Source organism: Beta vulgaris, chromosome 2 (assembly GCF_026745355.1).
Source record: "Beta vulgaris subsp. vulgaris cultivar EL10 chromosome 2, EL10.2, whole genome shotgun sequence".
NCBI lineage: Eukaryota > Viridiplantae > Streptophyta > Magnoliopsida > Caryophyllales > Amaranthaceae > Beta > Beta vulgaris.
The window spans coordinates 43,375,486-43,400,194 of NC_079203.1; the positions used below are offsets into that span (position 1 = coordinate 43,375,486).

Below are 24,709 nucleotides of genomic sequence, written 5' to 3' on the forward strand. Positions count from 1 at the left end.
ATTTATTATTTTTAGTTGTTTATTTCTTCATTGTATCTTTATATAAGGACGGAGTGTCACACTAACAATATGTGGATATTTTCGATAATATTGGCAATTTGATATTTTTTGTAAGAAGTAACGAGAAAAAAAATTAAGAGATCCCTCATGCAATCCTGACCCAATCAGGATAATCCTACAGGATTAATTAACCATGTATTGTCTTTTCTAGGGGTGTCATTGTTGCGAGTCGAGTTCTAGTTTGAGATAAGTCGACTCGACTCGTTAGCATTTCGAGTCGAGTTTGAATTGAGGCGAGCTCACTCGAGTCGAGCATTATCCGAATAGATTTTGAGTAGCTTACAAGTGTCTCGTATTAAAAGCAACAATAAAGTGAAAAAGTGTTGAATTCAGATATTTTGCTATTGATAATTGGGTATTCAAGCTTCTTACGAGTTTTCTCATCGAGTTTCGAGTTGCTCAACTCGACTCACCAACATTTGGAGTCGAGATCGAATTCAATTTGAGCTTACTCTAATCGAGTTTTGACTGAGTCGATCTCGAGTAGCTCGCGAATTGTCTCTTATCATTTACAACCCTAGTCCTTTCAAAAAAGAAAATTGCACCATGTATTGCAAGTTTACCATGTACTACCCATATCATATGTATTGCAAGTTTGTTATTGGACATGGGCCAGGTCGCCAACGCCATAAAAAACCCTCTCATGAATTGAAAGCCGACTAAAACTCTCTATTGACTCTCTCACTGCTTTTCTCTCTCCTCTACTTCTTCTCCAATTCAGATCAAACTCACTTTCAATTTCACACGCTCACAAACACTTTCTTTCTTCGATTACTCTTAAATCGCTGCAAATTACTCGCAATTTATGCTGGAAAATTTTTCATACTTGACATCTTTTTGTAAGTTGCTCGAAATTTCTTTGCTTCACAAATATCTGCTTTAATTTGCTGCAAATTAATAATTATTTTATTATGTTGTTGTTGTTGCTACTCCTGATTTACTAATTTAGTTCAATTAACTTTTTATTTTATTTTCTTTAACTCGTAGAGTCGTAATTCAATTTTCACTCGCTAAAACTGATTTTTTTTTTCAATGATCGAATTCCTAGGTTATTCGTCAGTGGTTCTGTAATTTGTTGAACCTATGTAATTGCAATTATATGATTGGAACTGGTAACAATTAATCGTTGTTTGTAATTTGTAAGCATTGGATGAAATCGTTTAGTATACTTGGCTTTTGTTTACTGTTAGTGTTTTGTGAATATAATGACGTCTTTACTTTGAAAGTAAAATATTTATGTAATGATAAATTGATCATTAGGTATATGTATCTTGTGAACAAGCGCCTAGTTAAAGGGAAGATAGCTCGAAGTTCGAATTTTAAATGTTGCTTTACTTAAAATTGAGAAATAGTTGACACATTTGAACTAAGTTTTTTTTTTTTTTGTCAATATTCGACGAGTAGAATTCCAAACCTACATGCTTGAGTTTATCATTTATGTATGCCCATCAATTTGTTTCTACGTATTGCATATGGTGTTTATGCTATTTGATATGGTGATGATAATCTATACAAATATATTAAAAGGCGTGCAAAAACAAGAAACTATGCCACGTGGTGCTCTCCCGAGGAAGTTTTAGTTCATGTAATTCATGTACAATAAAAATTAAGAAATTGCATAGTATAGGGTTTGATCCCGAGACCTCAAGTACATGTACTAGAGTTTTAACCACTAGGCTAAGTTGTATTTAGTGTTATTATCATAAAGTATTATATTAATAAATGAATATTTTTATTACCCGGGGCCCGGGCCTAATAACTAGTTAACATGTTAATTGTCGACCTTTTTGAATAACTCTATGTGAAGGTTTTAGTGATAGGTTTTAGTGATTTGGATGGTTATACTTCACTCGTCGTACTTTTGTGATTGGCATGCATCTAAAGTTCCAATTTCTTTGTCCTTGGTTATAGGCATTGATTATTTTGACCCTGTTTTCTCTTTAATGTGCTTTATAGGACTTAATGGGGAAAAGGGTGAAAAAGAAAGCGGCTCATAGTGCCCATAAAGAGAACCGCGTTTCTACCTTTTCCCCCAAAACTGTTTCTCAGGAAGATAATCAGAGCTCTGTGGTTTCTGGTGATGGATCTGTGGTACAAAAGGAGAGGAAAGTCTGTGTCCATCTTGAGAAGGCTGTTGATGTGGGAAGAGTTTCTTCACAAATCGAGCTCGCAGAGTCTATTGGCTGTGAGTATTGCAGGGAGAATGTGAACGACCGTAAGGCTGGTAAAGGGAAGGGGAAACACGGTAAGAAGAAGGGTGCTTCTGAATCGAGAGCTGAGTTTAAAGCCACTTGGGTTTGTTTACAATGTGGGCATTTTTCATGTGGAGGTGTTGGGTTACCGACTAGCCCCCAGTTTCACGCGGTTAAACATGCGAGACAGACTCGGCATCCTTTGGTAATCCAATTGGAGAATCCTCAATTAAGGTGGTGTTTCTCTTGTAGTACACTTCTCACAGTGGATAAACTGGAGGATACTAGTGAACAGAAAAATGCCTTGTTAGATATAGTCAAGCTTTTAAAAAAGCAGTCTGCAAAAGTGCCTACAGTGGATGTGGAAGATATTTGGTTTGGCAGTGGAAGTGTTATTAGTGAAGTGAAGACGGAAAGCAAAGCAGTCAATGTAGCAAATGGAAAAGATTTTTATGCAGTTAGAGGGTTGATAAATCTTGGAAATACTTGCTTTTTTAATTCTGTCTTGCAGAATCTCTTGGCAATGGATGTACTGCGAGATTACTTGCTGAAGTTGGAAGGGTCCATGGGTGCATTTTCGAGTGCTTTGAAGAAACTTCTTATTGAAACTGACCCTGGATCCGGCTTGAGAAATGTGATAAATCCCAAACCACTTTTTGGATGTGTGGTTGCAAAAGCTCCTCAGTTTAGGGGATATGAGCAGCAGGACAGTCATGAATTATTGCGTTATTTGCTTGATGGGCTATCATCTGAAGACTTGCATGCAAAAAAATCAGGGGGTTCTTCACCTGAAAACGGGAGATCTCTACTTGGGAGTGCTCCTTATGTTGATGCCATATTTGGGGGACAAACATCAAGCACCGTCAGCTGTGTTGAATGTGGGAACTCTTCAGTGGTGTATGAGCCTTTCCTGGACCTGTCACTTCCTGTGCCGATGAAGAAACCTCCCTCTAAGAAGGCTCAACCAGTTCCTCGAACAAAGAAGACAAAGCCGCCTCCTAAAAGAGGCGGAAGGACTCGCTCTAAACTGACGAAAAACGGAGATCTGGGGCCTGCTCCTAGTGCTTGTAATACTTCAAGCACCACCAAGTCTTCATCTGATTTGAAGAGTGATTCACTCAGCTGTTCTCCCTCAGAGGACCTTGTTGAATCGAGTACCATGGTTCATGGAGGAGCTTTTGTGATTCCAGATAGTAACTTAACCAGGGAAGGCCATGCCAGCTCTCAATTACCTGAAAGTGATGCTCAGGTTGATGCCACGCCATGGTTGGACTATGTTGAACCTGTGTCCCAGGGTAATGGTGTCCAAGAAGCTGATAGTTTTGCTTGGTTGGATTATCTTGAGCCAATGTCATTGTCAGATGAGCCAAATTTGTTTGTTGAGAATGAGAATAGTTCTGTCACTCAACATCTTGGTAGCTGCGATGACAATCAAGGCACTGTTACTTTGCAATATACAGCCAATTCAAGTCCTGAAGCTAGTTTATCTCAGGATTCTGGAATGAAGGGTGACATTCACTATGCTGTTTCAGTGCCAAATACAGCCAACTCAGGTGCTGAAGTAAGTGCGCAACCGGAGAATGTGAATTTTAAGTCGGAATCTACAGTTAATGATTGGGTTGATGAGTGTCCGGTGCAGGTACAAAACAATGAAATATTGTTGCTTACCTACAAGGAAGATGGTGCCATGGAAGGGGAAGTGACGAAGCTAGATGCTGATATAGGCGGTGGAGAAGACACTCTGGGATTTGGTGGTCTAGCTGATTTGTTCAATGAGCCCGAGGCTGTCGAGGGAGGCGTGAAAAATATTCAGGTAAATGAACATGTTGGGAATGGTTTCTTAGTTGGGAGCAACAGCGAGTCTGATCCTGATGAAGTTGATGATACAAACTCACCAGTATCTGTAGAGAGTTGTTTAGCGCATTTTACGAAGCCTGAGCTTCTGTCTGGTGAACACGCCTGGGATTGTGAGAACTGTTCAAAACTACTAAAAGAAGGAAGGCAAAAAGTTAGGAAGAATCAACACAAAACTGATGTGATGCAGAAAATTTCTTCCAGTGATGAATGTTCAAGTTCTGAAAAGGTGCAAGCAAGCACTCCTATTTCAGACTCCTCACATATCTTCTTGGCTACTCACAATAATGGCAACAGTGATACAGACGAGAACTTGAAGAGGCTTGGTGCCAGACAAATCAATGGGCTTTGTCTAAATTTACCACCAGAGGATAAGGAAAAATGTGTACAAGAAACTGCACATCTCAATGATTCTGGTGCTGGTATTTTCTTTGGACCATCTAATGAGACTAATTTAGAATGCAAGTCTTTGGATGGCTCTGCTCTGTATGATAATGATGTTGCTGTTGAGAGGCCAATTGGGCTGAGTGAGGAACATGCGTCGAGAGAGGATGAGGAGGAAGAAACTGATTTGAAGTGTGTTAAGGCAATGAGAGACGCAACTAAACGGATACTTATCAGTAAGACTCCTCCAATTTTGACTATTCACCTGAAAAGATTTGGGCAAGATGCTCGTGGCCGTCTTAATAAATTGAATGGCCATGTTGGCTTTAAGGAATTTCTGGACCTTGGACCTTATATGGATCACAGGTGTGCATCTATTCCTAGACTTGTGTTTGTGCATGCATGTTGATAAGTTTGTTTTGTTCAATATGTTCGTACATGTACATTTAAATTATCCTACTTTGCATCCATGCACTATTGTTGTTTCAAGTATCTCTGTTGTACATTTATGCTCCGTAGATATCAAACTTAGAGCTGCCTACCTATGCAAATGAGATCTGGATAATTTGTCGTTTTCAAATGTGTGCTGTACTGTCCAGGCATTAGGTAGTTATAGCACGTGGATATTATCTTTTAACATAAAAGCTTAATTTTCCATGATTCCATGAAGCATTCACTTCTGATTTGCAGGGAGAAGACGTTTGTTGGTGTTTGGGTACAAGTCAAGTGATACTACCGCATACTAGCACCAGATTTTTTACTGACTTTAGGGGGAAGTAACTAAGCAGTTGATTCAGAAGTAGAGCCTATGTTATGCATTTGTCATTATGTGGTCTGACCATACATATATAGCTAGAATTTTGCTGTGAAATTCAATGGAAGATGTGGCAAATACAAATGCTCTTACCCTTTTGTCTCTCTGTTGGGGACGAGAGCAAATCATGTTGCTCTGAAATGTTCCCTTGGGTTGTGCTATTCGCTCTAGTTAGTGTTATTTTTGTTTGATGGCATTAGATAAGTGGCACAATTTAAGTTACCCAATTATGCGTATTGGATGATGATACCCAGTAAATATGAAATGAAGGAACTACAATACGCGTTTTAGGAAGTTTCTACTATTCATAAATGCAAAAGGACAAGGATGGTCTTATATCTTTTTAGCTATAATTATATATTTGAAGAATGTAGAGAATAGAGATACAGAACTAGAGAATATTGGGATAAAATAGGTTAGTTGAAGAGTATATTATGGGAGATTTTGTAACTAGCTAGCTTTTTCTCTCATCTTTACGGTAGCTAGTAGCTACTGTCGTCCAATTGCCTTGTTTTCCTGATTGCCAAAGGAATTTAAATGTTTTTAATAATTAAGATAGTTGAGGACCGCTGACCGCTGCTATAGGTGGAAAAATTTGAAGTTATAGATGGTTAGTTTTGCCAATCTTATGTATGTGTTAAGTTAATATAGGATTGTACTCGTCCAATTTCATAATTGTTGCTCCTAGGGTAATCTTGTGATAAATGAGGTTATATGTACATCTTGAAAGGCTAAAGAAATGGCATTAAGCAGCTCCTATCCAAAACATGGTTTAGTGAGAGTTATTCCTCTATCTTCCCCATTGCAGAATAAACATAATATTCTGGAATAGGAAAGAGACCGTTTCCAAATTTTACAGGAACCAGAGGGTAAAAGTAAATCATCAGATTACTGGTAATAGGAATGGGAGATTACTTGATATCAGTGATGATTATGAAGGATCTGATGTGTCACTAGCTCAAGGAGGATGCACAATATCTCAAGTTGGTGGTTTTTTTTATGATTGGTTTTCATTGATGAGCTGATGTATCTGTTGATCTTAGTACAACATTTCTGCATATTTATATATGACACAGCCTGTTAAAAGTGAAAAGTTGCTCCACAATCCTCCTAACAATCCTTCTAACCCTCTTAGAATTTTTTTGTTAAATACATTTTGATAAGAGGTAGTTGTGCAACTTGCATAACCTTGATATATGTCTTGCAATTGAACGAAATCTTGGTGTTTATTTAGTTCATATTGCAGTTCCAATTCTTGGATTCATTCTTTGTATATTGTCTTGTATTATTTATACAGCTCCACCCGCCTCTCTCAAAAAGATAATCCTCTAAAAAGTAAAGAAGAGGGAGTTTTAAAGCTACTGTTGGTTGTTTGTGGTGGCTGGTGGAAATAGGCTATTATTCCTTGCCCTGTGGTAGAGGTTACTTCTCTTAAGCAATATACTAATCAACATGGACCGTCCCTGAAGTCAATGTGAACTGTTTATTATCTTTAAGTATTCGTCACAGATATGCACGCTTAGGTGCACTTGTTGTAGTTGCTACCCTTCAAGTCATTGGATTCTACTCTCTTGCTGCTTGGTTTTGAATCTGAGTTAATGGGTTGCGAATACTAGGCACATAAATAAAAGAAATAAAAAGTTTGTGGCTATCTGAGGAACTGTTAAATTATTTTTCTCTATTGGGGGATAGGTTTTATCTGTCTAAACCTCCCTGGAGTTCCAATTAGAAGGGGGAGTTGATTTGAGGTATGAGATTGTTAAGATTCCTGGATGTAGATTTTTTTTTCCAGCTCTGGCCTATAATACAATTTATTGTAATATACTGATATAGTACTTAATGATGCAATATGTGTGCATTCTGTTCCATGATAATTTCATCGTGAAGTTCTGGTAGTAAATTGGATTATTGGGATTAAGTATTAACTTGAACAAACATGCAGGTCCACAGAGAGAGACAATTGCATTTACCACTTGATTGGGGTGGTGGAGCATTCTGGGACAATGAAAAAAGGCCATTATGTGGCTTATGTCAGAGGAGGTGACAGACGAAGAAGAGGATCGGAAGAAGAAAATAGACAAGCACATTCAGTATGGTATCTTGCCAGTGACACGAGTGTTCGTGAAACAACCTTAGAGGAGGTCCTGCACTCTGAAGCTTACATTCTGTTTTATGAGAAAGTTAAGCTCTGATGAAGGTACTGCTCTTTTGGTTAAAAATCTATGCTCCTTCCCTTTTTCCAGATTGGTCAGAGGGGGGCGGGGTTCCCGGTCTTAAAGAGGGAAGAAAAGGAAAGGGATCAGAAGAGATACAGCTTGAGGTCGCTACTACTACGTAAAAACCCCCGCCCCCCCAATACCCAAATTACCATTTTATTTTTTGGAAGTTCCTTATTTTATTGTTTGTATGGGAAGGGGGGGGGGGTGTGGAATCAGGTGATATTTTGTGGGAAACGGAGTGATGTGGGTTTATCGCTCCACATTGTTTTGAAGTGACATGATCACTGAAAAGAGTCATTGTATTACAAATTCACGAGATCAAAATTTTACATATACAAAATTGTGATTAACTTTTTTCCAGATCCTCAGCAGAGTAATATATTCACAGCTCTTTTTGATTGATTGTTTCATTGAAAATTTCTCCTGCAATGATGAAACATTTTACAAAGGAGGAAACTAAATTGTTCTTTGCCGAGTGTGTCTCATTTCATGTTCGATACCCACTCGTTTGGTCGGTTTGCAATTTACAAAGGACAATGCGGGTCCTACCAATCTAGGAACCCCCCCCCCCCCCCCCTGTTTCATTCATTTTCCTTTTACAAGGTTGTGTCTTGCATGAGGATTATTTTTTCAGGAGAGGCAAAATTAGGTGGTTGAGCTACAGATTAAGAACTTCTATTTTATTTTAATTTGGATCATGATCTGATCAAAAAATTGAGCTGGGACAATGTGTGAATCTACCATCTGGATTAGGTTGTTCATTATCTATTAGTAGGGAACGGCCGGTGCTACGACGTGAGCCTGAAGAAAGAAATTTGAATGTAAAAGCCATATTCTATCTACCTTAACTTTGCCGGAATTTGAAAAATTGAGGTGAGATGGTGTACCTATGAAGCTTATGCCTGATATGTAATAATAATGTATTTGTAGTAATGCAACACATGCTAATTGTGTGCAAATTCTTGCATACAATTGAAAAAAAAGGGACGAAGAAGATAAGCTTCACAGTAGGATGTACTTGGAATGTGTGTCTTCGCTATGTTCCTCTTTTCTTTCCTATTCTTTTCTTCTCATCTTTTCATCTTTGCTTCCTTTGGATGATAATCTTTACTTTGAGATGTTTGAAATTTTCTTTGATTTATTCATTGCTCTGTTTTGAGTTTGATGTTACTTCCATTATTTGATTATGGAGTGCCTTTAAATTTATCAAAATTTTGCACATTTTTTTGAAGTTGCATTTGCTTCAGTATGGCTCATTTTAAGAGAAACGCGGGTAGATCTACTGGTGGTAAGACTCCTAGAAAGGAATTTGCTACTGAGGTGTGTGAATTCATTTTTGGTATATGAAATACAGATCTTCTGATAAAAGATTTTAGCACCGCAGTGTGTGACTGCACTTTTTTTCCCTATTTTTTCTTTTGTGTGGTGTGGGCTCTAGTGTTGGTGAGTGCTATTGGTTCTGCTCCCATGTTGGTCTGTTCTCTCTCCCCTTTTTTCAGCTATAGCAATCAACTGAGAAAATTGTATCCTTTTTAAAATTATTTATCAGTTCATTCTTATATATGTTGCTAATTTGCAGTGGTCAGTTTACAAGAATATTTGTTAGTTAGTTTGAGCACAACAATTAATAGTAATGCCTACCTTTCTTCATGAAATGTATCAAAAATTGAGTTTAAAAATAGAAATCTGGTCAAAAGTGTTGGTATATGAAGTTGCTTCAAAATTCAAATGCATCATTTTCTCCTTTACTTTCCTTTTTGTGCTTAATATTAACTTACAGCCATGGTAGTTTCTTCAAGGGAGAATTAACTACAACGATTTCTATATTCCGAAAAGCTAAGGAAAAACGTCAAACTAAGCGTCACCCCAAAAGTATGTTTTTTGGAACTGCTCTGTAAATATGATTTCTATTTTGTGTTCCCCCATCCTTCTCCTTTAAAGTGAAGATCAAGTTATAATGTAGTTTGGAACATTCTATTGTAAATTCACATGATTTACTGGACCAAGAAAAGTTATCTGTCTCTAATTTCTTTCACAATATTTATAATCTTATAATCAAAAACTAATAATTAAGTCGTGATGTTGAACAGATCCTTAATCTGCCGTCTTGTGATTTTGAGTGCCTCCTCCCCACTCGTCCCTTCAAGAATTATAGGAGACCTATTCATATTTGGCTTGAAGGTGCAATTCACCGGTTGCATTTCCTGTTGCTTAAGGTATTTTCTGCAAACATTTACGGTCAAAGTCTTGTGGGCATGGAGTACTCTACTGTTCTTTGTGAGATGGCATCAATTATGTAACAAATCTGATGGAGTTTGAACTGATTAATAAGTTTGGTAATATAGGTTAAGCTTTAAGGTAATCTTAATTATGGATTTTTGAGATATTGAAGTGCTGTGAGAAACTCTTGACTGTCTGAAGAGAAAATATGTTGCACGCTTTAGACATTGCCATTGTAGCTTCACAACATGGTAGATTATTAAGCATGATCATGAGCGTTGTGTTGTTTTTCCTCCTTAATTTAATTCTGATTGTGAACATAGATAAATGTCAATTTTATTTTCTTTTTTATCTGAATTTTTATTTTGAGATTTGTTCCTTCCAAGTTATGGAATACAATTGTTTGATTTATTTTATTACTTCTTACTTTTCATCTTATCTTATGAGTATTATGATTCAGTATTCTATGGTTTAGTTCTTGTACTTAGTTGTTGGTAAAACCGTAAACATTCTTGTGTTATGAAACATTTAGGATATATTGATCAGAATGTAGAGCAAATAATGGCCCTGATATTTTTTTCCCATTGTTCTCTCAGTGTGCGCCTTTTGGGTTCCGTTTTGTCTATTTGTTTGGTGATATTAGTAGTTCTGTTGCCAATATGTTGGTATTGAACATATAGCTGTGTACATAATGTATGTGTGATTTTTATGTGATACTAAGGGAACACTTGATTAATTTTAGCTTTATGTCTTTTGTGCTTCAAGACTGTAATGTCCTCTGAATCATAATTTCAGATAAAAAAATAACAGGACAAAGGGATTGCAACTCTACGTGGTCAGCTCATGCTTATTTCATTCAGTGAACCAAAATGAAGTCTCATTTGTTGGGATGGGGGAATGGGTACGACAAGGTGATGGTATTTACTAAGGTTGCATGTTCCGTTGTGGATTTCATTCATTATAATGACATTCGTTGGATATATTTTCTTTTCTCTTCATCTGCTTTCTGTCCTTTTCATCTACTATCTGTCTTTTTCATCTACAAGAACATGGGAGGAAGTAATCCTGATCTACTCCTTTGAAAGTCAAGGTCTTTCTTTTTGATACACTTTATTTATTATTCGAGATCTTGTAGATTGGCAATATTTCTTCAAATAACGAAATCTAGAGATTAATGTAGACTGGTGAATGTGAGCAAAACCATTTTTTAGGATAATGTGTGGCTTAAGTATGATCAATGCTGTTGTTAAATGATTTTCTTTGTTCCCAATCAAGCGATTTAACCCACGGACTTTTTTATTAGTAGATCATAGCATCTCGTATTTTTCATTAATATCTGATACTTCATCAAATCTCTTAGGCCTTGTTTGGTTGTATATAGGAAGTCATACTTCCTAGGAAGTTATATTTTCCATGTATTTGAAATTCCTAGGAAGTGTAAAATTGTGTTTGGTTGATAATGGGAAGTAGAACTTCCTATGGGGACCTAGGTAAGTAACTTCCTCCATTTTGGAGGTAAGTAGAACTTCCTAGGAAGTGCAAATTCCCATGGTTTTGCCAACCAAACAACTTCATATACTTCTACTTCCTAGAATTTGCACTTCCAATGATTTGTTTTGTCAACCAAACAAGGCCTTAGTATGTTCTGTTATTGCCTCTCTCAATCAGTATAGTCCTGCTCCTTTGTGATGTTAGCTGGACTTGTGTTGCATTCTGAATTGCAGGTATTGCTGTCAAACATAGGTTCTGAAAAATCAGTTATTGGTTGTGTGAGGTTTTTAAAGAACTAAATGAGTTATGATGATATTTTTTCTTCATCATCTATTGCTCTTTCTGTTTTTTTATTTTTTATTTTTTATGCATGGTCGTTCTTTTCCTTTCATTAAATTTTCCTCTCATATACTCAACTTATGCAAACCATTCTCGTTGGGGACGTGAAGCAGGTGGTGCACCCATCACCCTCAATTCCCATAGTAAAGTGAAAAGATTCCTGTTATGATGTGGGATCATAATTGAGTCAACCTGCACTCATGAATCTGTCAAATTGATTACTGCTTTATAGAAAAGCCTTTTAGCAGCATATCTTCTGTTTGATTCATTCTAACATGATCATAGTGTACAATAGCTAAATGCTTCTTTTGTTTCTGATTTTTTGGCCAACCCCACAAGAGCAAGTCTTTCTAGGCTCTCAGCTTATGCTCCTATTGATGATGAAGTTATATTTTTTTACTTGAGATTTGGATACACTAGAGACATCAGGTTCTATCTCCTTATTTTTTGTCTCCTTTCTGCAGATATTCAAAATCTGCCAGCTGAATATTATGAGTGACTAGGCAGCAGAGGCTGACAAGTATAAAAAGGTGAGTTGTCAGAAAATTGAGATATAGGAAAGAGACTTTCCTATAGATGCGGATCATAATGCTGAAGGAACAATGTGTTCATACTTCATTCAGTTCCATACGCAGCTTAAGCTTGAAAGATCACGTTAGATGATATTTTGCGCTGTTTGCACTTAATTGATCTACTAAAATAGTAACTATAGCTGTAATACATGCTCAAGTGTTGGAAAGGTTTTTTATACAATTCCCATAATCCATTTACAGAAATGAAAGTATGCATAATACCCTAAAGAAAGTCAGGATGAGCATAAACCAAGTGTTATGCTATATTCTACATATATTGCTGCTTCTCGTTCTCAAAATGTGTTGGCTTGTACAGTAATATTAATTGCATTGAAAAGTGATGCTTTGATTTGATTATGCTTTTATGGTTAAGACAAGAGAACTATGACTACCTTTTAAGCATTATTTTCCCGTTTTCTGTTACTATGTAAACAATTAGTACAAGAATGAATTGTGCGATGAGATATTTATATATACATGAAATTGTCTTATTAAAAATATACAGGGTTATTTGTGATATTTCATGGATTTATATCAACTTTGCAGATTATTGGAACTTCTTGATTGGCCACGAGGACCTTGTTACTGAAGGTAATCCATATCTCTTTCCTACTTCCTCTTTCTTGATTTGGTTTTTGTGTGTATGAGTGGCTCGGTACTGAAATTCATGTGAATTGAGGTCTACTATTGACACTTTTCGGGTAAGATTTTGGTGAACGATTGTGCAATCTTTACTATAAGGGAGACAAAGAGGGGGGGACTGGTGGAGTGGGTAAGGGGAAAGAGGATAAGAAAGGGGATGAAGATGATGGGTACCTCATTTGTAGAGATATTGAGGAAATTGAGGGTGGGGGTGGGAAAAGGGTCTTTTTGTTGGGCTATGAGCATACCGTTTGAATTTTATTTTTCTGGTTTGATATTGGTAACAAGCACAAATCAGCGTATATTTGCTATTTGTGCTTGCAACTTGATTTTTCTCCATTGATTAGAAGGGAGCCTTTCATACTTGGTGCTTTGTTGTTTCTTCATTACCTCGGTCTTACTTTTCAGAGTAGAGAGGATTTGTTCGAACTTAGCGTTGACTTTTTTTATGGTAGGTAAGATTAAGAGTCCTACTGGGCTGAAACCTCTCGCAGATCAATCTGACCCGGATTAGCGGACAAGAGCTCGACACTTTGGGAGCCGTGGGTGGTGGTAAGAGGATCCTTTCCCGCAAAGTGTTCCTAGTGGGGAGTGGGTTGGAACCTGGCGACTTATCTTTGTTGATTGTGCTCTAAACTGCAATTTGTGATGTCTTCAGTTTTCTCCATCTCCACTTTCCCCAATAATGCATATAGTATTTTGAAAGGACTTTTAAATTGCCATAGCTCAAGAATCAAATGCATTAGCATGTGTAGCAATGTCGCATTGTTTCTCCTCTTGAAGAGTCTATACTCTATAGTAGGTTGCCAATACGGTACTTGCAAGTTGCAACTACATACCAGTATGAAATGTGGATGTTTTGATCCATGATTTCCCACTTCTTGCATTACCGAACTTTCACAATCGGGAAGATCTTATATAGAAGTTGATACTATGTTAAACTTTCTTTTACGGGTGTGGATCCACCACACAGATCCCTTTGTACCTTGCTAATTGCTAATGAGTCTGAAAGTTTGTTATCATTCCCTACTTTCTCCCGTGGGCTGTTCTGTCTGAGCCATGCCTTGTTTGGTCATTATAGATTAGTAGTTTACCACACCAGATTTATCATACTCCCTCTGTAACGAATCACTAGCAACAATTGAGTATTTTACCTCTCACAAATAATACCAAATGTTGCTAGTAATTTGTTATGTAGGGAGTATATCAAATCATATGTGGTTTGAGCTTCATGCTCAATTCGGATAATGTTTCAATTTGTGTAGGAATTGGGAGTCTATGCTCACATCATGGATGAGGGAGCTGACTGAGCTTGCAAATGGCTGGTGAGGGTCAGAAGAATATAATTTGTATGCTCTCTCGGGTTTTTTGACTTTTTCATCTGTCTTCACATACATTAGGTTTATTTCGTGTGTTCTTTAGTTTTGGCTTGTTTTGCTACTTGCTCAGGTGACAAAATAAACTCCTATATATCCGCCTTTCAGAATTTAAAAATTGTTTGCATCAGATTTGATTTTTCCTTTGAGATGTCAACCATGTGCTGTTAATTAGGTTGTGTGTGCCTCACCTGTCACTTTTACTTGGCAATTTTGAATTCTATTTCTAGATTTATAGGTTACGGGTTACCGGAAGGGGAATAGAACCATACAGATAGTTCTTTTTCATTTTATTTTATGCTAGACGGCATCGGTATCATAAATGCTCCATTTTTTGTTCTGCTTGTCGATTGTTTTGGGGTAAATAATAACCAGAAGCAAGGAAAATTTGGGGAGTAGGCTGACTAGGCTCTATTACTTGTATATTTATCTTACTATCATAAGCAAGGAGCATTTGTGATAATCACCTCATATGTAAAGGCCCTGCTGCTATAAGCCTATAATAATCTGGAATAATATAATTATACTTGGGGCCTCTTGTCTTGACTAATATGGTATATGTGTGGACATAATGGTTCTAAACCATGAATCTTCTCCTATTAGTGCTTAGACATACACTCCCTCTGTCCTTTTTATTTTTTCACACTTAGGTTTCACACAGAGACTAAGATGACGATAGTAGTAGTATAAAAAAATGGAAAATTGACAGGGATAGAAAGAAAAAATTAAGAGGAAGTACTGGGACGGGTAATGAACATGGGTTGATGCGATGGAGTGATGGGGAAAGGAGTGGATTTTATTTTTTAACGGTAAATGGAACTGTGTAAAACTATTTGAGAAAATCTAACCAGAACTTCTGAAAGAGGCAGGAGTATTACTTTAGCTGAGAGCATGGCTTTAAGACAGTCAAAGAAATATTTGTGACTGTATTTCCTCCCTTTTATTTATGCCGAAAAATGTTCCAGTCCGTAATTGCTCACCTCACGTTGTCACTACAATAGACTGAGTAACACAAGCAAGCAGGAAGAGTGTTTCTGAAATTGGGAAACTACAATAGACGAGTGGAGAGAGGGGAAGAGAGATTGGGGGAGAAAGATAGATGGGGGGTGAGGGAATGGAGAAGGGAAAGTGTGACACCTGACCCATACGAAGTCGAGTATATTGTCACTAATGTGCATCTGGGACAAACAATTGTACTCAATAACCAACACAAGTTCTTCCGGCGCATTTTGTCCTCACTCATGAACCTCGAGAAACTTCCAGCAGGTCACCCATCCTTGGACTATTCACACCCAAGCACGCTTAACAGTGAAGTAACTAAGGAATAAACTCTCTAAAAGAAAGATGCATCTTGTTGGAATGAGTAGCCTGCTAACCCTTCAAAATAATCATGAGGGGTATCATAGAACGAGTGAAGATGAAGGAGAAAAGGGGGGAGGGGTAAAGAATAGCACTTGATAATAAGAGTTCTAAAAGAGCAAGATTCACTATTCGTTAACATAGAATAGTACTTGCTAGAAATTATTAAGTATTACTTATCAATATACTAGGGATTAATTATATTATGGGGGTTGCTTATTATATTAATACACTAGGGATGACTTATAATAGTTGGGGTTGCTTGTCTTAGAAACTGTTAGGGGTCACTTATATAGATTGAAAGGGTTACTAAAATCTTAATATAGTTAGTTTGTCTTTCGCGCGCGCGGCCACATGGTTTGTTAATCATGTGGCCAGAAAACGTGCTGCAGATAAGGGGATCTTAATGTACTCGATCCTTTCTAAAATATATCATTTGTTGTTTACTAGGTTTTTTTTTTTTTTGGTAAGTAAATGTATTCCACCAAAAAACTTGCATACAACCTAGATCCCCAGAGAAAGGACTACACTAAACAGGCCACAGAAGGCCAAAAAAATCACAATTACAACTCATCCATCCATCTACAGTCTATACTACTCCACTTTGCAAATTTACAAGCATTAATTCTGTGTTTAACGATACATTTTGTTTCTTTGACTATCTAATCTATACTATACACTTTTGAATACCAGTAAGCAGCATTCCTATTTTTCCATATCTCGTATTGCAGCAGCAAGCACAGCACACATAACATTCTTTCTCATTTTTGAACCATTATATCTGCTCCTGATCCATCTAAACCATTGCTGAATGTTTTTGTTTGCATAGTTTACTCCCATCCAGTTGAGCAAATGCTGAAGCAGATTCTTGCTGTAAACACACTTGAAAAACAGATGATCATGGCTTTCTGTTTCAACTCCACATAAACAACATCTGTCATGACATTGAACTGATATAGTTTATCTTTTGTTCCCAGTCTTGATTGAATGCCAATCCAAGCAATGAATTTATGCTTTGGTAAACTCATTCTGTTCCACACTGCACTAGCCCACTGAACTTTAGGCTTTTCAGTCATGAGCATAGTATACCCATTTTTTGATAGAATAAGTATGCTGAGTATTCCATTGTGACATTCGTATTTGGTCCAGCTCATTCTTGATCTTGCACAGATGCTTAATGACCCAACTTGCTCCTGGTGGGGCTTGTCATTCCCACCAATTGTTATTTTTGTCATAAACTGTATGAACCCACCTCATCACCCATAATTCATCTTTTTTTCTTCCTATATGCAAAACCAATTTTCCAATAGCAATTTTATTCCATTCCTTATACTTCTGAAGCCTAAACCTCCCACCTTGTGATCACACACATCAGCCCAGTTAATATGTCCTGCTTTCTCCCCAACAACTTCCCGCTCCAAAGAAAATGCCTACAAATTGAGTTTACAGCATCCAAAATTGAACTAGGGAGAATGAATATTTGAGCCCAATAACTATGGATGCTCAATAATACTGAATTAATCAGTTGAGCTCTACCAGCAAGGGATAGTGTCATCTTCTCAAATAAGGCATCACAATCACTGGCTTTCAATTTCTTAGAGTTTATGGGAACCCCAAGATATCTGAAAGGCAAATTTTCATGCTTGAACCTTGAGAACTGCTCAATCCTAGTAATTTCAGCATTATCCATCGCAGTTCTGTAGAAAGCTGACTTGTTACTGTTAGCCTGGAGACTAGAAGTTTCTGTGAACAATCTAAACCCTTGTAAAAAGAAGATAGGCAGAGATAGCCTCCGCTTTACAGAAGAGAAGCAGATCATCTACAAAACACAAATGATTCATCTTCAAATTGTTACAGCCTGTTGAATTTGAACTCTTTTAGATCACCAATGTAGCTTAGAATTCTTGTCAAGTAATCCATACACAGGACAAAGGGGAGACATAGGGTCCCCTTGTCTAAGCCCCTTCTTTGCTGCAATGTGAACTTTGGAGTGGTAATACATTCCGTCACACAATTGATGAAATGTGTTGAAAATTTCAAAGCTTGTAATAAATCTCTCACAAAGTTCCATTCTATAGTCATAGGCTTTTTTAAAATCTACCTTCATGAGCATGCCATTAACTTGATTCCTAGTCTTCCCAAATCTCATCACAAGGTCTTGACATAGCAGAATATTACTTATAATATTCCTGCCAGTAATGAAAGCACCCTGATTTTGAGACACCACCTCTAGAAGCACCTGACTAAGTGTTGAACATATCAACTTAGTGATGACCTTATAGACAACACAGCAGCAAGCTGTAGGTCTGAAGTCCCCTACAGAGGCAGGGCATTTTACTTTAGGGATCAATGTAATGGGAGTCAAATTGATCTCCTTAAGTAATTTATGACTTCTGAAAAAATCTTTGATAGCAGCTATGCCCACAATATTCCAACTCTTCTTGAAAAACCAGCTTGAATAGCCATCTATACCTGGTCACTTGTCATCAGGTATAGAAAAAAGAGCTTTTTTTATTCATCGTCACTAAAAACCAAATTCAATCTTCTTGTTGAGCATCAGAAAGGGGTACAACCTTTGTCAATTATGGCACTTTCAATCTGCCTTACAGCACCATCACTTCCAAGTAAATCATGATAGAAGTCTAAGAAAGCAGCAGTTACCTCATGAAAGTTATGATCCCAGGAACCATCTGCTTTTTTTATAGTATTTATTCTGTTCTGCAATCTTCTAGTTCTGATGCTTTGATGGAAAGTTTTGGTATTATCATCACCCTCCTTGAGCCATCTGATCTTAGGTTTCTGTCCTAGGAACTGAGCGTAGCTCCTATGAGCAATGTGATATTCCTCTCTGGCCTCCTTGTCAGCACTTCTTAGATCAAGATCTTCAGGTCTTGGTCTTGTGTATATGCTGTGCTAAGATCATTCTATTATACTTGAGAGAATGATGTTCTGAATCATCACCAAACTGGGTATTGTTAAGCTTTTTAAATTCTTTTTCCAAGAATTTCAATTTGCTAACAATCTGGAACATTTTAGTTCCTGCAATAGACATTTGCCAGCCTTGAGTTACAATGTTGTGGAAGTCCTCAGCTTGACACCACATGTTGAAGAATCTAAAAGGTCTCCCCTTCACTTCAGTGACAAAGGATTTAAGTATCAAAGGACAGTGATCATAATCTCCCTCATGAAAAATAATGACCTCGGTATCACACCATTCATTCACCCAGCCATCATTGCCCAAAACTCTATCTAATTTGCAAAACATCCTATCAACCCCTTCTTGTTTATTGTTCCATGTGTACAATTGCCCACTAGCTTTCACTTCTTGCATTTGGCAACTGTCCACACACCTTTGCGTATCCACAATTTCTCTTTCTCCGACTGGTTGACCAATCTTGTCTTCAATGAACATGAGAGCATTGAAGTCTCCTAGGATGATCTAGGGAGAATCATCCTTAGCAAGGCTGACTAGATCAGACCACAAAATAGTCCATCTATCATTCAGGCCATATACAAAGGTACATTTGAAAAAAAATCCTCCATTAATCACCTCAACCTCAGTATGTATCAATTGGCTAGTACACCTAAGAATATTAACATTGAAAGCACTAGGATGCCACCCAAGAATTATTCTACCATTACCATGCCATTCATTATTTGTTGTTAAACACCAACATGGACACACATTTAGATAAATGTTTCCTAATGATGGAGCTTTTATCTTTGTTTCTAGGAAGCTAAACAATCTAATATTGTGAGAAAAGCAGAAAATTTCTCACTTCACCTTGCTTCTTTATGCTGTTTAGCCCCCTAACATTCCAACTGAAAATGTTATCCATTCATGGTAGGGGGCTCTCCCTCCCCCTCACCATGTTGGACCCTATCTTGTCTTTCCCCAAGATCATCATCGGCAGCATGTTCATTATCTTCTTCTACCACAGCAAAAGTATTACCAGTAGTCACAGGCAACTTCTTGATCATCACCTGAGCTTGCTTCTTTGCCAATTGAAACCATCTGCATCAGTTTGCACTGCTTTCTGCTTAGGTATCCATTTCCTCTGCACCTTAGATTGTTGCCTATGCTTACAATTCTCCTTAGTATGACCTACTCCCTTGCATAACTCACAAGAAATAGGTTTTCATTCATGCTTCACATCTTGAGTCATCAATACCTATGTTACGTGGACTCAGCTAGGAGTGTCGGATATGGGTACGGATCCGAGTGTCGGGTACGGCAATTCCAAAAATTCAGGACACGGGGACTCTGTCCGAAATTTGGACACGGGTACGGGTACGCGAAAATAATATTTAATAATATAAAATTTAATAATTAACTAGCTAATTTATATTTTATAATTGTCTATTTATAATATATTAATTTAATAGAACAACTTAGCCATAGGCTAAGAAGAAGAAATAATGTTTTAAGAAAAGGAAGTAGGGCAGAAGTAGGAAAGGAGAGAAGGAAAAGAAAAAAGAAAAGAAAAGAAAAGGGAAAAAGTCACGTGAACTTGTGACAAAAAGAAAAAGAAAAAGAAAAGATGAAAACTGAAGAGACGGAAGTACAGAACACGAAGAGATAGAGAGGAGAAGAGGAGAAGACAAGGAAAAGAAGTGAAGACGAAGAGACAAACTTACCAGCGAGTTCGAAGCTCCGGCGGCGTTGGAAGCTCCGGTCAGCGAGTCAAGGTGAGTTATCGCCTTTTCCTCTTCTCCTCTTCTTCTTTTCTTCTCTTCTCCTCTTCGAACTCTAGGGTTTAGAGCCGCCGTGTCCGAGTGACCTTTGCCGGATCCGACACGTATTTCGTACCGGTGTCAGTGTCGTGTCGTACCGACACCGGTATATGGCAAAATTTGCCGAGTCCGGGTAACAGAGATCAATACTCCTTTTTCGTTCTCAAAGGTAATATAATGATTCATGTTAGCTTCTACTCCCTCCGTCCCAAAATATAGTTCCTATTTATATTTTGGGTGTTCCAAAATATAGTTCCCGTTTCCATATTTAGTTCCACATTTTTTCGTAATTTGTCTAGAAAAACCGTGTCCCATCATTTATTTGCTTCTTGAATTTGGTTTTTTTCCTTTGTTTATTCAACTAAAATGTTACAATTAATGCTCTTTCACCAATTATTCTCCGCTCTCTCTCCTAAAATCATCTTTTCCCATACAACATTTATTTAAATAAACAAAAAAACTTTACTATCCCTCTTATATTCTACTTGCATAAATTACCGTGAAAAAAGGGAAATGAGAACTATATTTTGGGACGGAGGGAGTATTATAATTCTTGCAACTAGTTTGCAAAGGCATTTCTCTCCCCGATATTTCAAATTCAGAGCAGGTAATTGTATCCACATGGGTACTGTTTTTAGGTCTTCCTTCTATATGTTCATCTCAGAATCCCATTTTTTCACAATGAGGGGTTTCTTATCAAAGAACTGAAATCCATCATTCAAGATTGAATCACGTTGATCAACATTAAAGAATCTAATAATGAAACACCTTTACTAACAGCCACAACTTTCTCTACTCCCTTTTTATCCCAAATTCTTCTCAAGAATCCATCCATCACAGGAAATCGAGGATTAGCCCCCAAAACATAACAAACGTCAGAAGAATTTTAATACTCAATTTCATCTTTGACATCATCTAGTTCAATTTTAATGACGGATTCCTCAGCATTATTGTTCAATGTATCCACGGTGCTGTTCAATGTATCCACCGTGTCAAATTCAGACAATAATTGACGAGAATGATTATTACCGTCAGCAATGGAATCCATTTGATCTTGCGTTTTTTGCATTATTGATAGCCATTCAAAGAGTGCCGCCTTCTCTTTTCATTGATTCTGCAATTCAATTAATGAACTCCGAGGTGTTGATGGTTCTTCAATTTCGGGGATTTGAATCATCATTGATGCAATTCCATGAAGCTTTGTTATGGATTTGTGTTTTTGACCAGTTATTGGACTCGTAGGTCCCTTCTTCCTCCCTTGAGTATTGTTCTTTCCATTGGATTTCTTCGAATTAGCCTTCGAATTTCCTGCCATGGCGACGCCAAGAGAAAGTTTTATTATTAATGAACACATTATTTTTTTATTGTTTACTAAGTTCTAAAGCGGTCTTTTATGGGTATGGGGTGTTTTACGGTTATGAATAGTAATTGGTCGACAAGTAATGCATGAGTCTCTAAGTTCTAGAGCAAGGTGGCATGGTTGAGACTTTGAGGGAGTATGACTAATACCTGAGGCCAACGAGCAACAGAAATCAGTGGACCTTTGATATTGGAATTAATTTTCAGTACCACTGTCCATTAACATATGTGAGGACAGACTGCACCCTAAATTCCTTGTTATCTTATTACCTCGTTATTTGTCACATAACAAGCAAGTTTAGATTTTTAGTATCAGAAATTACCTCTATTTTAGCTGTTCAAACTATGCAGGCTGGTTAATCAGGTTTGTCTAAAGGATTCATAGTTTTTTTGTGCACATCTAATTAGACGAAGGTATGTTACATGACTTGTATGCTTTGTGTAATCTTTGCAACAGCGAGATTTTCCAATCGCAATATCTGATAACTCTTGAACATAAACTGTAATAATGCGGTTAACAACAATATCCTACATTGCATCAGTTGTTAAATTACCTTTCATACTCTGGAGGAACACAATTAGGGAATTGTGCTGAATTTTCTAGACGCACACATGAAGTTTATGACTATAAGACACTAGGATGTTTGGCCTTTAGGGCTCCTTGATGCTAGCTATTACAAGTTTTGCTTATAACTTCTTTTTATTGAGAGACTCGACAGAATTAGTTTGATAGATACACCCAACATATTGGTTTCTGCAATAGTTTCATGCTTGAGCTAGCAAAGAAGATGCATATACTGATGAGATCATGAGATGTGAAAAGCTCACTCTTGTAATCACAAATTTCAAGTTGTATTATTAATATAGGGGTTTTCTACCTTATACTACTACTTTGATTTATATGCTTTACCCCAACACATGATATCCTTAAACTTACCACATTTTATGCACTTTGTCCTTAATTAACTCGAAGATAAATATTTTGACTATAATTTGTAATCTAATGAATTAATCTTGCTTTGCATCCCATTATTAGTAAAACTGTAAACAAGTTAGGGAATTTCATGAAAGATCACACAAATTTTAAAATTTATGACACATAGTCGGCAATCGGGTTCTATACATTGAAAAAGCTAAGCTTAAGAGTATAATGTAGAACTTTTAAAAGACTGGGGTGTAACACGTTGTGCATTACTGCATATAGCCAATGAACCAACTACTACTACTATGAGAAATATTTCCCTTTGTTCTGCCAGTTGAGAGCTACCTTGAAACAGAGTTTAGATATTACAACGGCTTATAAACAATCTGCCCAAAAAAGTTAAATATTTGAGTTTTTGTATTTGCAATGTTTTTCATTTTACTCTTGAGTCCAGTCGTATTGTTTCTTATCTCTCATGTGAAATCAAGATTCAAATCTTGGTCGAAGTTTAATTTCAATGTTATTTGGGGGGGGGGGTTGGGGGGTGCTTGTTGGGCTTTTTCATGAGGGTTTTGTGTGAAGACATTCTGAGGTAAATTCTGCTTACTATGGGGTTTTTGAAAAGGGTCCCAAAAAAATAAATATATTACTTGTAATATTGACTTTTTTTATAATATATTCCCGCATACCTCTCTCTTATCACAAGGAATCTTGTATTTATCTCTTTTTTTTTTTTTTTTTTTTGATAAGGAAAGAAAACTAGGAGATGTCTACACAAGAGACACCCCCTAAAGCACCCCATAAGGGTGGTTACAATAAGCTTCAGGTACAGAAATATCGAAGAAAAAGGAACACTAAGGAACTCGAGTAAATGCTCCGCCGCGGCATCACACCATCTCCCCAGGCCCAAATCGACGTCGAACCCTTCTCGGGGGGGCAAGACAAACACTACCGAAAATGAATAAGCTCCCAAATCTTCACAAGATAAGCACAATTACTTGAGGCCACAAGAACAACCACAAAGCTAAACATCTAAATAACAAAAACTAAATAGAACAGAAAATAAAATAAAAAATAGGAACAAGAACTGAAAACCCATCAAATAAACCCGTTGCGGACAAACCAAGCACCACGAGCACCACTGGCCGAGCCACCTTCGCCGAAGATGCCACCGAGCACTAGCAAAAGAAACCCAGTGAACCTCGAGAACAAATGCCAACGAACCAGACGAACGCTTCCCCGCGGTGCAAAGCCCAACCATTTTTCTAGAGGGAGCTTTCTGGATCATCATCCACCATCGCCTGGGAAGACACGAAGACGAAGACGACGACTTTGATGAAGAGAAGAAAACAGGCAGAAGAAAGGACTGATTTAGAAGACTGCATTTACTAGATTTCGAAAACAATTTCGGGGCGAAATTGATCGAATTTGACGAAAAAATCTGGAGCTTTGAATTTCGCAACTCAACACAAAGACCAAAAACAAGCCATTAATGAAGCGAAAAGACTTGAATATCAATAATAGGACTGAAGATAAATTCTAAGAGGAGAAAATACTTGAAAATTGAATTGGGGGAATTTCTAGGGTTAGGGTTTTATAGAGAGAAGGTAGAGCCTATCTCTCTAGAAAACCCTATCAGCATATCTTGTATTTATCTCTTTATCTCTTTATTCTCTTATATTGTTGTGTCATATTTCAAAAGTGTAAGTTTTAAAAGACGTAGGAAGTACTATATATCCTCAAAAGCACTGTATTCCTTGCTTTTTCTTTTGTTGTTTACACTAATTTTTGTATAGTCTCTCATGCACTAGATTAACCATTAATGTCTTTAGATATACATTAGTAAACTTCTATTATATGCACAAGAATGAATTTCACATAATTTAACATGATTTTTATTTATTCTATATATATTCCTTAAATTGTCACCAAGTAATACTTGGTCTAGTGGTAAGGTTTGTATCTCACATTTCTTTTCGTTGTGAGATCGAACTCCACTCAGTGGCGGATCCAGAAATCTGGGAATAGTTGGTCACACTCTAGGTAGCACGGAAACGGATATAGAGACGGTCATATGGGTACAAGGATGGAAAACGTCAAAATTAAAATTTTAAAAATGGGTACGACATAAATTCAGCTAAAAGAAAAAAAACAACCAAATCAATGACTTTG

At 37.1% G+C, this 24,709-nt stretch overlaps 1 protein-coding gene across 22 annotated transcripts; it reads left to right on the forward strand.

Moving 5' to 3' along the window:
• The first annotated feature begins 674 nt into the window (after positions 1-674).
• Positions 675-24,034, forward strand: LOC104886507 (ubiquitin carboxyl-terminal hydrolase 2). 22 transcript variants are annotated; one of them, XR_008968176.1, is made up of 10 exons: positions 677-899; positions 2,017-4,856; positions 7,247-7,501; positions 9,313-9,395; positions 9,614-9,739; positions 10,509-10,654; positions 12,038-12,103; positions 12,692-12,736; positions 13,243-14,136; positions 16,352-16,735. XR_008968176.1 is itself a non-coding variant. In XM_057392665.1 (4 exons), the coding sequence occupies exons 2-4, from the start codon at positions 2,023-2,025 to the stop codon at positions 7,494-7,496; spliced, it is 3,006 nt and encodes a 1,001-aa protein (XP_057248648.1). In that variant the 5' UTR covers positions 677-899; positions 2,017-2,022; the 3' UTR covers positions 7,497-7,933. The 22 variants fall into 22 exon arrangements, 3 of the variants coding, with proteins under 3 accessions (XP_048495113.1, XP_057248648.1, XP_010669254.2); XR_008968173.1 differs by having other exon boundaries at positions 14,053-14,136; positions 16,352-16,709; XR_008968174.1 differs by lacking the exon at positions 16,352-16,735 and having other exon boundaries at positions 13,243-13,339; positions 14,053-14,293.
• Positions 24,035-24,709: the final 675 nt, after the last annotated feature.